This window comes from Leuresthes tenuis, unplaced genomic scaffold (genome assembly GCF_036924035.1).
Source record: "Leuresthes tenuis unplaced genomic scaffold, fLeuTen1.0.hap1 SCAF_2, whole genome shotgun sequence".
NCBI lineage: Eukaryota > Metazoa > Chordata > Actinopteri > Atheriniformes > Atherinopsidae > Leuresthes > Leuresthes tenuis.
Genome location: NW_027325356.1, coordinates 7,489,019 through 7,505,724, shown reverse-complemented (window position 1 = coordinate 7,505,724; position 16,706 = coordinate 7,489,019). Strand labels below are relative to the sequence as shown.

General features: G+C 37.3%; 1 protein-coding gene across 2 annotated transcripts in view; it reads right to left on the bottom strand.

Annotated features, from left to right (window-relative positions):
• luzp2 (leucine zipper protein 2) overlaps positions 1–16,706 on the bottom strand; it is a 157,170-nt gene that overhangs the window by 2,711 nt on the left and 137,753 nt on the right. For both annotated transcript variants that reach the window (XM_072380007.1, XM_072380008.1), the window contains exons 10-11: positions 8,595–8,699; positions 4,448–4,522 (exon numbers count right to left, since the gene is read on the bottom strand). In XM_072380007.1, coding sequence (XP_072236108.1) covers positions 4,448–4,522; positions 8,595–8,699 — 180 coding nt within the window. The remainder of the gene's footprint in view (positions 1–4,447; positions 4,523–8,594; positions 8,700–16,706) is intronic.

The following is a 16,706-nucleotide window of genomic DNA, read 5'->3' as shown; positions in this document are numbered from 1 at the left end:
TTTAATTACCTGCAGGATTTAAATCCACGGCTGATTTGTCTTCATGTATGCATGCATTTCATTGTGTTTACTAGTCAGTGAGAGTTGATATGATGTGTCTCTGTAATTTGTGTGTTTTTACAGCTGAACAGCACAATGAAGCAAAGCACTTAGTGCAGGGGTGTTTTTTTTTTTCCTTTACCAATTCCTTCTAACAGTTTAAATACTAATTTAGTAGGCTTCAATGCAGCTTTTTCTGCTATATTGAATAATTTAAGTCTTCTTTGGGAGTGACATGTTTAAGCACTTCACACAGGCTCTGGCAACCAATTCTTCAAGCAAAGCATCTGTTCAGTGTTTACCAGTGTCATGTTGGAAAAGGCTTGCTGGCTGCTCACAAATTGAGTTACATATCATTCTACGTGGCAGTGGGATATAGTTTAATCACCTGGCTTGAAGCAAAACAAATAAAAAAGGGCACATCACTGTGAAGGCAGTATGCAAACTTTAAATTTAAATTTTCAATTAGGCAATTATATACATACATAGTATATAATACAGAATATATATCCATACAGAACAGCACAGCATATACTTGAAAAAAACCTGCATGTGATTTGAGTAACTGAGTCTCAGGGAACCTTGATCTCTCCACTTAATGCACTCATGTGGCTTCTTGCCAACCTCTATTGCCACCCACTTTAATGTGAGTTTCATACTTTCCTTTTTTTTTGGTGCGTATGTCTTATTTATCACAAGCAAAATTACCCGAAGGACATCTAGAAGTTTCTGTGCCTGGGTAGATTTATTTTTTTTGTAAATAGAAATTGAAACAGCGTTGTCGGTAGTATCTGCTCCAGTGTCTGCTCGAATATCTGACAGAGCAATAATTTTCATGCTCCCTCGACGGCGGCCTAAATGCATGTAAAAAAAGTTTTTAATGTGATGCATGTTGACTACTTTTCATAGCAAGGGTTGGAGGGTAATTATTCAAATGCATTTTTTGTGTGTATTTAATGATGCAGGTCAATGAAAAAACGGAATGAATGGAGGTGATACACTTCTACACTTCTTCTAATCCTACAAAATTCAGTCACTCACATAGAAATATAAAAACAGTTCAATGCTTATCACATATTGAAATCCATCAAATTAGAAATATGAGTTCCGTATTGATGATTTGAACCTCCTGAGGGAGTTTGAGATGAAACCTGTTCTACTTAAACCTCGTGGTTTGCTGTTTTCGGTGCTGTTGAAGTGTGTGCCAAGACCCAAAAATCTTTGGATTAAAAATGTTCCAAATGCCTCTGAGTCTGGAGAGGGATTTAAAAATATCTCCCAATTAGTCAACAATAACTGTGGTTCGTACTGACTGTTTCACAACTTACTGACAATTTAACTTATTCACTCACAATTATATGTTATATATATATATATATATATTATAGTGAATCTCTGCTTCTTTCAAAGATTTAAGATTTGACTTATCGGGACCTAATAGAAAAACCCCTGGTCCTGACCAGGTATAAAATTAGGAAAACACTCCCTCAGGTGACCAACAGCAACACATGGAAAATTATACTGTCATTATTTCACCAAAACGCAGAAGCAATGTGTAATAAAACTAAGCCCTTCCATGTTCCAGTAGCTTGTAGAACCACCGTTGGTTGCACAACATTTCAGTAATAGTTTTTTTGTAAGATGTTATCAGCCACTCGTTGTGGAAGAATGTTGGCCCAATTTACAATGTTGCTTCAGTTCATTGAGGTTTGCAGCATTTATTTATCCACAGCTCACCTAAAGTCCCACCACAGCATTTCAATCGGGTTGAGGTCTGGCTTTTGACTGGACCATTGCGACACCTTGATTCTTTTCTTTTTCAGACATTCTGTTACAGATTTGCTGCTCTGTTTAGGATCATTGTCCTGTTACATGACTCAACTTTGGACAAGCTTTAACTGTCAGACAGTTGGCCTCACATTTTACACCACACTATTTTGGTATAAAGAGGAGTTTGTGGTTTTATTTTATATTTTGGATATGAGGAAATATCCCTTGTTTTTCATGCCACCCACACCAGTTCCATTCTTTTTAGTAAAACAGTTAATCAAACTATTTTCAGAAGCCTAAAACTTGTTATGTTAGTTCAATTCTTAAAGTATTTTTTAATGATAATTGATTATTAATGTTTTCTGAATGACTGCAAATTTGGCCTCAGTCACCCTGAAATTCTCCCTGAAATCAGATTTTGCTGAGTCAGAAATTTGAGACACTAAGAACTTATGCCACTGTGCTGCTGAGATGTTTAATGCAAATGTCAGAGCCTTTGTAATGAGTATTATTTTTAAGACGGAGAAAGTCAAATGAAAATCAGCAATGAATTTAATCTGATACATCTTGTGTCTGAGAATCTTATAAAGATTCAAGTGGACACTAGCGTTGAAGCCTTCAAAGTAAATTCAATGAGACTTGACAGTTTATTTCCCTCTATCCTGTGCTTATAGATAATCAAACTGTAAAGTTCTGGTTGTGTGCTGTTGGTCTATCAGGCTATCTATGCTCAGATCACATCGACGACAGCCTTACTGTCTGAAAAGTCCGCTGGAGGACACTGACCAAATAGACAAGGGTGAATTAAGTTTACTTAAAGTGTCGATACTTTCTGTTTTCATTTAAGTCTTTTGTTGTGTCTGTTCTTTTTCAAAAACATCTGAACATTGTGGGAGGTGCCCCTCAGGTTCTCAGCCTCATCGATCGAACATGAGGACACATAATGAACACGTAGAGTGACAGAAATGGGGAGCACCTTAATACAGACTGATCCACAGAGACTGGAATGCAAATCACTACTAATCAAATTGTTTACTACATCATTAATGATAATGGCTGTGCATGAAGGACACCAAGGACTGCAGGAAATGAGTTGATTGTAGATTTGATGTTGTGGCAAGGTGTGGACATTTTTCACTTTAATGACATTAGAAAGATAACACTGAAAAGATATAAAAAGTGATTAGCCTAGATGAGTTGTTACAAGTCAACTTTGCAAAAAAAAATGGATGGAAAAAACAAGATGAAAACAGATTTCTCTTTGTGATTGTATTTACTGCTAGCTTTGCTTCTTGAGGTATTACAGAACAACAGAAATGCCTTGGGGAACTGACGGCTTTAGTAACATATTACATACCTGAATCTATTTCCCTACAAGAAAAAAAAATGTGAGCATTGTTTCTTTGTGGTGATTTGAATCTTTGACACTGTCCACTGATGAAATGCAGTCTCCTGGCACACAGCAAACCCATGAAGTCAAATGTGCACATTTGTCACAATCTCCTTTGAAATATTCTGGTATTCTTGTGCAAACAGTCTGCGTGTCTAAATATGGATATCTGTCACTTGGAATGCAAGACAGTTGCTCAGTTACACAGTTCTACACAGCACTGAAATGAGATGCATTGTTTTGCTGTACCATCTGCCACCGCCAAACAGGTGTGACTCAATTCAGTAATAGGATGAGGGAGGCAGTTATGCATAGACTTTGGCAGTGCATTGAATTTCACACACTATAGGTGACATTAGCACACTTAATATTCCATTTTAGTGGATGGGTTGCCTTTTTAGGAAGGTGATGTAGGTGTTAAGTGTTTTCAAAATCATCTTTAGAGTATAATTTTTAGTGCTATGTTTGACCTTTCTGTGATCTACTTTGTTTTGAATCATTTGGAGGGGCTAGTGGTTGATGGGAACAATGTGGTGACGCTATCACCTCTATCTATTTCCTTTCTTCACATGAATTCTTTTAAAACAGACTTGCAATACTATTGTTTTTCACCCTCTGATTACATTACTAAGCCATTTTTTACTCTTGTCACCTTTATTTGAAAGTGGGTAGAAAAAGAATGGGATTCGTCAAGTAACAACAACCTTTGCACATGAAACAAACTACAGTAACATGGAGTTACTGTACTTAAAGGATGGTGCAAATTATTTTGTATAGTCCACATTAACAAGTGTGCACTTTTTCTCACTCATTTACGGATATGTAAACTAAGTCAACAATGGTGGAGCTATATTGTAGTATATGTTCCTTTATTTTTGTAGTATATAAATAAAGAGTGCGTGGGTGTATTATAAGAAGTCACTGAGTCAGATAAGGTCACGGTGCCAGATACATACATACATACATACATCGGTGTAAAGAGTAATGTGGGATTAAACAGTGTATATGAGTTAGGGATACTTGGTGCTGCTAATTTTAATAAATTGAATAGCCACAGCCTCTTAGTATAAGAAATGTTACCAACCTGAGTTGGTAAATAAGTGTGATTTTATTTCACTATATAATTTGCACACGTGTTTTTGAATTTAGGATTTATTCAATAGACAATGTATTTACTTATCTGATAATGACTGGAACTGTATTTGTATACTTTAAATGTATTTCCATGTAAAGCCAAGTGAAGCGCACCTGCTGAGGCTCTGGTAGCTTTTTAGTTTCTGGGGCTGATTCCTCCGTCTGATTCTGGAAGCATCCCCCCGCGGTCTAAAGGAGGAAAGGCAAAACAGGTCAGTGCAGCATGCACAGTGCACGTGTCAACTTTCCAACATTGAGTCGACCCATATCAGTAACTGTAATATGCCTTTGATCTAACAGAAAAACAATAAAAAAACAGCAGGTTTTTTTCAGTTTGTTCTACAACCAGAATTGTCCAACTACCTTTCACACACGAAATGTGTTCACAATCCAAATAATAAAAACAGGTACTTTTTTTCCCTTTTCTTTTTTATTGTTAAAATTCGACTGAATTACGTAAATACATGTTCAGATATAATAAAAATAATAAAGCTTTTGGAAAAAATAGATGCCTCAAGTCTTCACGGGAGTGATCCCTTACGCTTAGCCCATAGTTTTGCCCATTCTTTGTGGTAGGACCAGTTAAGCTCAATCAGGTTAGATGTGGGGCGTCACAGCACAATTTTCACGTCCCTGCATATGTTCCCTTCTGGCTTTAGGGCCAGACTCTGACTGGGACACTTCAGGAGTTTTTCTTGGTGGGATGCTTTAGATCACTGTCTTGTTGAAATGTAAACCTTTATAGTAGCATGAGATATAGAGCACTCTGTCAAATGTTTTCTTTCAAAATGCACTATATTTGCTTGCTTTCATCTTTCTTCTATCATGACTAGTCTCCCAGCCCCTGATGCAGAAAAATATCCCCACAACATTTAAGATCGACTGTAGGGATGGTATCAAAGAAGTGATGCCCAGTGGCTGTTTTCCACCGCACATGGCGCTGGGAATTGTGGAAAAATGGCTCAATTTTTGTTTTATCAGAGTAAAGGAGCTAGCTTCTTTTGGTCTGAGATTTGTTCAAGTGCCTCTTGTTATATTCCAATTGGGCTGGCATGTGTCTTCTTATTTAGGAATGACTTATTTCTTGCTGCTTGTCCATGCAGGATTGATTGGTGGAGTGCTGCATGAGTTGTTTTCCATCTGTAAGATTCCTCCATCTCTGCATTGGACGGTGACCTGTTTATCTGTCCATGACCCATCCTCCCCAATACCTCAGTAAGGCAGAGCAGCCACATCTAAGCAATCTGTTCTCAATTTCTCGCATGTTAAGATGTTAGTCATTTTCATTTATCCTTTCCCAGACCTGTGCTTTACCATAATCCTATTATACCTTGGTAATCCTGATATTTCTCTAGACCCCATGATTTTTTCTCCGACAACATATTCAACTGGAAGATCTTATGTAGACAAGTACAGGCCTTTTTAATATCCATCCATCCATCCATCCATCCATCCATCCATCCATCCATCCATCCATCCATCCATCCATCCATCCATCCATCCATCCATCCATCCATCCATCCATCCATCCATCCATCCATCCATCCATCCATCCATCCATCCATCCACCGCTTATCCGGGGGTCGGGTCGCGGGGGCAGCAGCTTTAACAGAGAAACCCAGACGTCCCTGTCCCCGGCCACTTCCTCCAGCTCTTCCGGGGGGACCCCGAGGCGTTCCCAGGCCAGCCGAGAGACATAGTCTCTCCAACGTGTCCTGGGTCTTCCCCGGGGTCTCCTCCCAGTGGGACGTGCTCGGAACACCTCACCAGGGAGACGTCTAGGGGGCATCCTAACCAGATGCCACCTCATCTGACTCCACTCAATGTGGAGGAGCAGAGGTTCTACTCCGAGCCCCTCCCGGATGACTGAGCTTCTCACCCTATCTCTAAGGGAGAGTCCAGACACCCTGCGGAGGAAACCCATTTCGGCCACTTGTATTCGCGGTCCCGTTCTTTCAGTCACTACCCACAACTCGTGACCATAGGTGAGGATGGGAACGTAGATTGACCAGTAAATAGAGAGCTTCGCCTTCTGGCTCAGCTCCTTCTTCACAACGACGGGTGAAGTCAAGTTAAAAAACAATTTTGTGTCCTCCAGCTGTTTCTTGTTAGTATCACTCACTTTTACAGCTTGTTGTTGCCCCCTCCCAACTTTCTGAGACATATTTCTGCCATAAAATCTATTTAGATGATATTAGATGAGTGGTAATTTTGCTGGAAATAATCAAAAACCCCACAGACAAGGTTTTATATTTTTTCCATGTTCTATTGTGTACATAACATTAGTTTATTAGATCTGTAAATCATTGTACTCTGTTTTTACACATCATCCCAACTTTTCAAAAATAGGGTTGCACTTGCTTGAAACACTTGCTGTGCACAAAACTCTTTGGATGCATCACATGTAGAACAAGTTAAATATGGTGAACATCCACATCCAGAAAATTTCAATTCAAGGACGCCTATCATTTACTTCTTACATTGAAACATAGACCAAAAGCTATATGTGTCATACTAACTTTTCTTCTTCATCTCCTCCCTGCTTAGAGGCAGAGGAGGACAGTCAGATATGTGTTTGTGTTAACAAGCAAATACATTGTACACGTGTTGCTTTCAAATGTCTTATCTGTATCAGAATGCTCCTCTTTCTTGCAGCAGGATTTTTATGACCCTGTCAATTTATAAATAATCAGTTTTAGGATACAAGTGTACATTGGTTTTGGCACAATTTTATTAAGTAATAATGTTGTCTCAGAGTTTCCAAATTGAGCCATCTTATCTCTGGGTGGCATTCTTTAATATTCCTTCACCTTCTGTGATCTACCAGCTTATGACTGTTATAGTTCCTGATGGCCACTTGTCAAAAATCTTTACGGACTCTGTCCACCTGCTTTACCATCTTCAGATCCTCTTGATCTTGGCAGAGATACCTCTTCCAGCGTCTTCTTGATAACTCACTATTCAAAGTATCCTAGATACATTTTGAGACTGTTAGATACCAGAATCCTTCATAAAGAATCTGAATCGGAAAGTTCAGTGACTGGTTCTAACCCTCTTTTATCAATAGTTGCTCTTAAGGTGTCAGTGAGGCACCAAGTGAGGAGCTCTTTGAAATGATTGTGAACATTTTTATCTTCACTGACAACTACAGTAACCACAGTTTTAAGCAAAGGTAAAATCCCTATTGGTGAAAATTTAGGTGGCACATAATGATAAAGATGAGAAAAAGAAAATGAACTGATAAGTTATTCTTTTAAATGAGATATTTGATGTCATATGTATAAATATGTATATACATACATATATATATTCTGTCCCAGACTTTAGCTTCTAATTGATTGTTTTGTGTAAACAAAACTTTGGCACACAAATATATGCAATTTACTTTGATAGAAAGAAAAGGAGCAAATCAATATTGCCAATAAATCTTCTGCTGACTGACTAACTCATGAATCATTCTGTCTCTAAAAGCTTTAAAAAAGCGCTTTATTTCCCAAGGCACACCCCAGGAATAGCATGTTTGCATTTTAGCCTCCATAAAGGATGTATTCGTCAAGAGCTTATAAGACACTGACATTGCTAAATATTCATACACCGTTATCCGGATTGCAGGTCAATTTATTATCTATTTCCACTTACTGATATATGATCTATAAGCTACAGCAATTTGTTAACAATGGCCTTCACAATTTTGCAGTGGTCAGTCTAAATTATTATCAGAAGGAATCTTTTCTGTTCAACAATTCATTTTACTATTTTTTTCTCACTAATTAATTTTCATATTGTACTTCTCTACAAAACTAAGATGCTTGGTTCCTTCATAAAACTTAAAATTTTATCTAAAGACTGCAGTGACAGATGTAACCATTTCAGAATGTTAAAACTACAAATATCCATCAATCTTGTCAAATGACTTGATTAACACAGCTTGAAGGGCTTAATTTACTCAAAATTACAGCAGCTCAAACAGCAACTATATTGTAAACCTTTTTGTAATAACTTTTAACAATATAATATCAGTAAAAGTTGGATAACAGAAAAGGTTTTTATTTAAGAACATACTGTTTCACAAAGTTTAAACTTGTTGCAGATCTTGCATTAATTTTTCCAATTCATGAACCTAAGGGTGAAACTGAGTGAAAGTAACACACAAGATTTCTGATGAGTAAATTGACCACGAATTTAGCGAACAGATGAAGCTCGTGAATATGAACCCTCAGGTCACATAGGCCATTACACTTTAATTACTTCAAAGGCTCACCTTTTCCATCTGGCACTCTTTAAGTCCGCCACCCTCTCTCCTCATTACTTCGACGTTCATGGGTGATTTACTAGCTGAGGCAATTCTCTGAACTTTAGAGATATCCTGTAAAAACAAAAGAAGAGGCATTTCTAAATAAAAAGGTGTAAATGATTCAGCAATGGTCCTGGTGTTTTTGAAAAGTAAGACTCATAACTTTAGAGAATATACTTGACATTTAAATCAATCTAGTTTAAATTAATTTTATTTACTGTAGTAAACATATTGTGATGGAATGCCTCTTTCATATTGGGCAGCAGCAGAGCAGCAAGGCCTACTGAACTTGTCATCACTTGTGCTTACAGCAGTAAGTACAGAGCTATAAGCTATTGAAAACGTGTTTATTTTTTCAGGTATCTGTTCGCACACCAACATACTGGCCAATTTTTTTTCCTGTTGACTAGAGATTAAGAGTCACAGGTTACTGGATACAACATATGTTGGGCAGGACACAAATTCCTCTGCAAAATATTATCTATTTTTATTTCAGTTTATTCACAAACACCAAATCAGAACAATTGTGATTCAGTGCATGAATATTTCAGGTAGTTGATCTGATCCAAAAGAATGGACTGAAAAACTTCCAGAGAGCCCAAAACTGCAATACATAGAACCATACAGTAAGCATGACTGAAAACGATCTACAATTTGCCTAAAAAGTTACTATCAAGTTGTAAAGCCTATACCACCTATTTTCTCTTACATAAAAAGACAAGGACATTAGCAATATTAATCAGTAATTCATTTTAATATGGAGTTTGCATGTTGTTTATTGGATGTGTGGGTTCTCTCCGGGTACTCCGGCTTCCTCCCACCGTCCAAAAACATGCATGTTAGGTTAATTGGTGACTCTAAAATTGTCCTTAGGAGTGAGTGTGAGCATGTGTGTGGTTGTTTGTCTCATTTGTCTCTGTGTGGGCCTGTGATGGACTGGCGACCTGTCCAGGGTGTATCCCGCCTCTCGCTGGGATAGGTTCCAGCCCCCCGCGACCCGACCAACGGGTATCGGGTTAAGCGGGTATAGAAAATGGGTAGATGGATGGATTTTAATATGGAGAAAACAAACAGCCTTCATCAGGGTGTTAACAGCACAATTCCCCCCTCAGGACATGCTGACTGATTACAAATACCTGAACAAGAAGCCAAGCATCTCATAATAATGCAAAATACAAGTACGAAATAACAAAACAAAAAAAAGAAAAGACATTTCAATAACAGTTCTCAGTATCAAAGCAAAAGAACTTACTGTAAATCGAGTTCTTTATTTGAGCCTGGATAGACTGTATGTACTGGCGCATTTAGAAGTTTTCTTCAATAATGATTTCAGTCAGTCAGACTCTAGTCCTCCAACCATAAGGCTATCTGGATTGCTGCTGCACATATGAAAGAAATGTTTGGTTGTATGGCTAATCCAAATGTGTTTTTTTTTTTTTAACTTATGCTGAGACTCTTTTATTGTTTTTTGTCCTATCTGTAGAAAAGATAAATGATACATATCGAAACTGGTGTTAAAGATGAATTGATGTAATAGTGAACCTTTTATATGAATATATATTTTTGTTGCATGTCTAGTTAGCCACATGTGGAAAGCAACAACTGGGTCTCATCATATTTTTATAGTGTTGATTGAATATAAATTTCACATGACCTGAAATGTAGATACAGTTTTCTGCCAACGCACTCAGGTCCCAGATGTTAGTGTAATGGTTAAATGGAAGCTTGAGATTTGCTTCTGCAATCACTTCATACAATAGACTATAATGTTTCGGGAAAGTAGCCCATGGCAAAGACTGTCATAGTGTTGAGACAGTAGGAGGAAAACAAGATGAACAGTCAGTGATGAAAAGATTGTCTCTTGAGGTACTAAATTAATCTAGATCACTGCCAGTTGACCGTATGAGGTTGATGGACTGTCCTCTAAATCAGTGGTGCAAAAAATATTTGGTGAAAAATAGATGAAAAGTATAGATTTCCGATGGGTTTTGACACGACGGGCTTCGGTCAAGTTTGTTTCACACAGAACACATGATATAGTTAAGCTGGACCCAACTGGACAATTCTGCATTTTTGACAGATGTCATCAAAAGAATAAGAGTAAAAATACAATAAGATCTATTTTTGTTTTACTAAATTCTAAACATGATTTGAGATCAACCTACTAAAGTTCAGATAAAATCTTTTAAAACCGTTTATGGAGTTTAAAGCTTATATTTCTGATATAAGCTTTATCAGAAATCTAAAACGTTATGGATGAATACAAATTCAGGATCTATGAAACCAAGTCATGGGATTTCAGTTACAAGACACACAATGCTATGGTAGAAGAACAAATGGACATATGAAGTGCTTGAAGTTTGCAGAGGTTTAGAATTATCTTATTTCTGCATAAATGTGACCTGTAACATCATGAGATTTTCACAAAGTCCAACACACGAATTAGGAAAACAGAAGACAGTATTTTAATTGGTTATTCATTTCCTGCGCGGAATTATTCAACATATTCAACATGAATGGCACCTTTGCTCTCAGTATGTGGTGTGACCTCCTTGTGCAGCAATAACTGCAATTAAATGCTTTTGGTAACTGCTGATCATTCTTGCATATCAGTTTTGACTCATTTTAGCCCAAGAGACAGATGAACTGCTCACTTAAAGCCGTTTCTAAACGTTTCTATTGAATTTGTTCTATTCCATGAACAAATTGTGGTTTTAACTCACGGTCTTGCTGTTTGACCCACATTCTCTTATGATCAGTTTAATTGAGAAATATGCCCTCAGTTTTCTGGCCTGAATGCAACAAAACATGTTCCTAATGATGATATTATCACCATTATGTTGAGAGCTGTGTTTGTGGTTGTCGTGTGGTCCTGTGTTTGACTGGTGACCTGTCAGGGGTGTACCCCGCCTCCTATTCGATGACTGCTGGGATAGGCTCCAGCCCCACCGCGACCCGACAGTTTGATTAAGCAGAAAATGAATGGATGGATGGATGTTGAGAGGTGTGATGAGATTCATATGCTGAAAATCGGTGTTTTCCTCTTTCCTGCAAAACATAAAGCTGTTCATATCAACCAAGAATGCTCTCTTGTTCTCATTTGATCATTCCTTTACTTTCTATCACCACTTTATACTCTTAAGGATGGTGGAGGGGTCTCTGGAACCTATCCCCGCTTCCATCAGGCTAGTGGAGGGAAGACCCTGGCCAGTTTGTGAGTCTATTGAAGGACTTATCTTGGTCTTATCCACCCAGAAAACATTTTTCTAAAAGCTTTCACATTTTTTCTTGTGAACTTCAGCAAACAGCAAGTGGACAACAATGTTGCTGAATGTGTATATAATGATATACAGATTTGTGCTGTAGGGGTTTTTCAAACATTTAGCACTGCTTTACCTTTAGTAACTTTGTGTTTAGTATAACAACATTTTAAGTGCCAAAACAGTGGTGGAAAATCTTTGCCTACAAGCCCTCAAGCAGTTATTTCAATAAATCCTCACCAAACTTTTATTACACCGCTAATGAGTTCAGCTACTGCCATTTGCTTGACCCTCTCACATATGGAAGGATGACATTAATAAGGGGTAGCTCAAATTTTCGCCAACAATATTGTCCAAAGCCCTCCTTTACTCTGCAAAAAACAAGTGAACAATCAGCTTTTTTTTTTTAAACAGCCTGTTTCCAACTGGGTTGTACATAACCTTAGTTTCGAGAGTGTGGAGAGACACACTATTGTGAAATATTTTAACATTTAGAAAGATTTTAAAATTTTTTTTATCTCATATGAAGACATTCCCACGTTTTAGGGAAAACAATCTAAATTCTACAACACAAAAGTAATACAAGATTTTCCTGATATGTACCACATGTGTGGTAAGCACCACAAATGAAAAGAACAAGATACTGACAAAGCCGATATTTCTTTTAAGATAATTTTCTGTCTGCTTGAACTAGTTTTCTATCCAAGGGTACAGTTAAACTGGATCAAAAGTGCTCTCTTGAGATAAAGAAAGTAGGATAGTTGCAGGATGAACACTGGCAGTCCTAACCTGTCACTGTCAAGCCCCATTCTTACTGTGTCAGCTGAGGCAAAATCCTTTTAGGCAGAATCAGTGGAACTGGCTTTACTTGAAAAAGTGACCCTTTTTTAGCCATTTCATGCATAATTTCTTAACTTTTGACAGGATCTGTCAGAATCAGTCACTTTCCAGTGATCTTCCAGGAAAGAAAAAAATAAAAACAAAAAGTAAAAAAAAAAAGTGAATAGTAGGGTATGATAAATATCATAGTGGCTTTCAAAGTCCAAAACCCCTCATTTCACCTTTAAGTGATAATTCTTGCAAGTATGACACACACATTATATTTTCAGATGGCAAAATGAGTCTGCATCCGCAACTCCTCCGAATGCATTGCATGGCTTCTGCTCTTCTTTAATAGAATCCTGATTTTTTTTTTAAAGTCATTCATATCTTGCAAATGGAGATCGCTCTCTGATGGAAAAATTCCCAGTATGACTGAAAAACACCCACATTCATTCCATGGCAACCTATACTTAGCTCTTCAATGGCTCTTGCCCTGGCTACCCTTTCAGAACTCCTCAAACACTGACTTCACTGACTACTCATAAGTACTTCAAACAACTCCAGTACATCCCTTTAAAAATCTATATGATGTTAGGTGTCACTTAAGTGAGCTTTTCATAAAGGTCACTTTGATTTCTAATAAACTAAACAATGTTTTTTTAGATTCTGCCACTTGATATTTACTACCCCTCTCTGAAGTTCCCATTGATTTGTATGTACACGGAAACAATCATAAAAGCAAATAGTGAGTTCTGTCAGCGGGGGCAGAGGAATGCCCAAGTTCTCCTCCAGCACATTGCTCTAAGCATCTCAGACATCTTCTCCCATTACTTTGATAAAAATTGCATACTTTTGGACCACAAGACAAGGCTCTCTCCTCAAGATTGTTAAAAATTAAGCATCTTCTTCTTCAATGTTGCTGATCCTTGCACTGATGAATCTTTCACCAGCAAGAAGAGCTTTAAGTATTTGTTAGAGAGAGAGGGGAAAGGTTTGGGAGGTTTGAGTTTTATTTATGGTGTCTACTCAAGCTTTCTGCACATGATCTTAACTCAAACTTCAAGCACAAAGTGCTGTTACTGAGGATTTGAACAAACACATCCTGCATTAACCAACTTTGGACTTTAAAACCCCAAGCAAAGCATGCTCATCATACTAAAATGCATGTTTTTATCATCCAGTTGGTGGACTCCCTCATATCGGTAGAAGGTCTATCAAATTATTGTCTTTTGATCATCAACATTAATTAGAAAATGTGATACACAGTGTGATATCAGAACAAGGAGCGCTACCATAGCAAGTGAGAACAAGCTGTGTTTGCTTATTTATCTTTTTATAATGTATAAATCCAGGTCAAAAATAGCTGTATCAGAGTGAATCAAAACTAAGCTACAAAAACTGATATATAGACTGCAAGAATAAGTCTGCCCAGTGCTTTCATGAGGTTAATAAGAAAAATGATGGTGTGGTCATCACAGAGCCAAGATCTTGACATTCGTCTCCTAGACTGTGGCTCATTTGGCTCTTTTACGCCCAGTAAATGTTATTGTATGCTGCTTTTCTACAGCTTAATTTAAGATTAATTTGGCAGTGATTTAAATGAGATCTGACCTACCGCCACATGCACAGGCAGAGTGGACAGATGGAGCACCACAGTAACTTTTACAGTGAGGGCTTGCTTAGATTTATCTGACAGCCTGTCAAAGTAGCAACTGCTTGCAAGTGAAGTACTGCTATTTGTATGCTAATGAAGTGGGAAGTCATAACTTTATTAGCATAAAAAAAATCCAACCCACGCCTTTCTTGAGTTTCCTTTACTTGTCTTTGCTTTTGTAATATGCTTATTTTTCTTTATTTGGCTTGAGCACTGAAAGGAAGATGATGGGGAAATATTTACTTGCCTCTGTATAATCATGTTTCGCTGCAAACACCAACCAGAATGTAAATGTGGACAGAGAACATCAATAGGGAGCTGCATATGATGCCACCGCAGAAGGATAGTGATGGCACCGGTGGGGATGGTGGTATTCTCATAATAAGAAATAAAGAAAACTAAGAAAAAAAAAATCCTCTAAGTGCCTTGTCAAATCTCAGCACCCACGAAAGAGACTCACAGTAAATTGCAACAGCTGTGAGGGGAGAAAAGCCTCTTAAAGCAAGAATTGCTTACCAGGATCATGGCAGATAAGACATGGTGGTGCCAGGGCCAGCTTGATTTCAAAGCTACTGCTGCGACTGCTTTTCAGAAATCCCAAGTAACACAATTTCTGATTGAGGTTGTCACAACTGGTTGGTGCATGGAAAAATAGCCATCGGTGCTATGGACTACATTTCAAAGAAACAAAAGTGATGTATATATTCTGCTGCATTTGTTTGTTTTTCTCTCTCCACTTTTCAGGTCTATTGAGTCACAGAAATACTTGTAGATAGTTTTTTTTTTAATCAGTCAATATTGCTTGCTTTTGATGAGCAAAACTGCTCTGCATGAGAAGAGCCTTGACACTTGATATTGATCCTAAAATGTCAAAGTGTTTCATGCAGAAAACAAAAGGCAGCATCTAAACTGAATGCATATTCCTACTTTTCTTTTGCAATGAATCCTTTTGACAGCTTTATCTTGAAACTGATTCAACTCTGAGCTTTCATTTAAATCTACTGTGAACTTGACTTTGAGATGCTTCAAACAAAAACTGTCATATGGAGTTAATCATTTTCATAGACCACAAACATACCAAAACTCCCATAACACCCTTAAGTAATTATGTTTCACATCCAAAGCTATACACTGATAGACTACAAAGTCTAACATATATTTCTTGACTGCTGCTGGACTTCGACATGTTATTATTCTGAACGACTGGAATCATGTTTGCTCAACTCTTTTATTTCATTGTAATTATTTCTGAGACTATTTCTCTCTAGAGTGATACTCAGGGCATCAGACTGACAAATAGCCACTTGAAAAGGACAAAAGAATTGACTAACACTTAAATTCATATCCTAGACTGTACATTCTGTGTGCTCTGATGTGCAGTGAGGTAAATACTTTGGAATCGAGTTATATTCTATGATGTCACCGAGTTGAAAGATTCAGTTTTATAGTGTTTGTAAAAAGGAGTGGCAAAAACAAAACAAAAAAAGCTGGAGGGAAAATCTTTCTCCATCAATAACAACGCATATCACAAGTTTAATTTTCCCTTAGCAGAACAAACTGATCTTATTTCTATCCTAAGACACTGTAACTGCAGTGCATCATACTCTTTTTTTAATTGCCAATACTTTGACATGTCAGAGCAGGAAAACCACAGATAAATTAGAAAAGGGCTGCACCTATTTTAGCTCCAAACATTTTTGGGAACTGATATTTTGTCTACTGGAAGTTTGACATTGCCTAGTGATATGCTTAAAAGGAAAATAACCATTGTTAATGGCATTAATTATTTAATTTATTGCTGTGGCAAGTCAAAATGTCTGCTATGAAAAAGGCTAATTTGTCATGCTTGTGGAACATAAGAGGGCCATAGGATTACATGTGGTGCTAAGCCTGTAATATTCATCAAAGACCACAAGGACCCTGCAACCATGGAACAAATGGTTGCTCTGACTTTTAATTACATAGTTGGGAGTTGTTATTTGATCGAAAATTTGGAAGTCAAGTTTAAACTTAGGTTTTTGGAGTTTTGGAGTTGGAGTTTTACTTCTGTGATATACAACAAGACTGATTTAACATCCATATGTCTATTACTGAGATTGTGAATTTTTGTTCAATTCAACGTGAACTCAAACAAAATTCATCTAAATCTTATTATCTTAATTAAATAAACATAACTAAGGTTTTTGTTTCTACAAATACAAACAAACCAAAATGTAAAAAGATAAGAAAAAGAAAAGTTTATGACTAGTAGAAGCTACAGGAAATGATCATTTAAAAGCTAATTTATGCTGAAAGCTCTGTCATGATTTAGCTTCTCTTTGAAACTGCCTGTTTTCACTAATT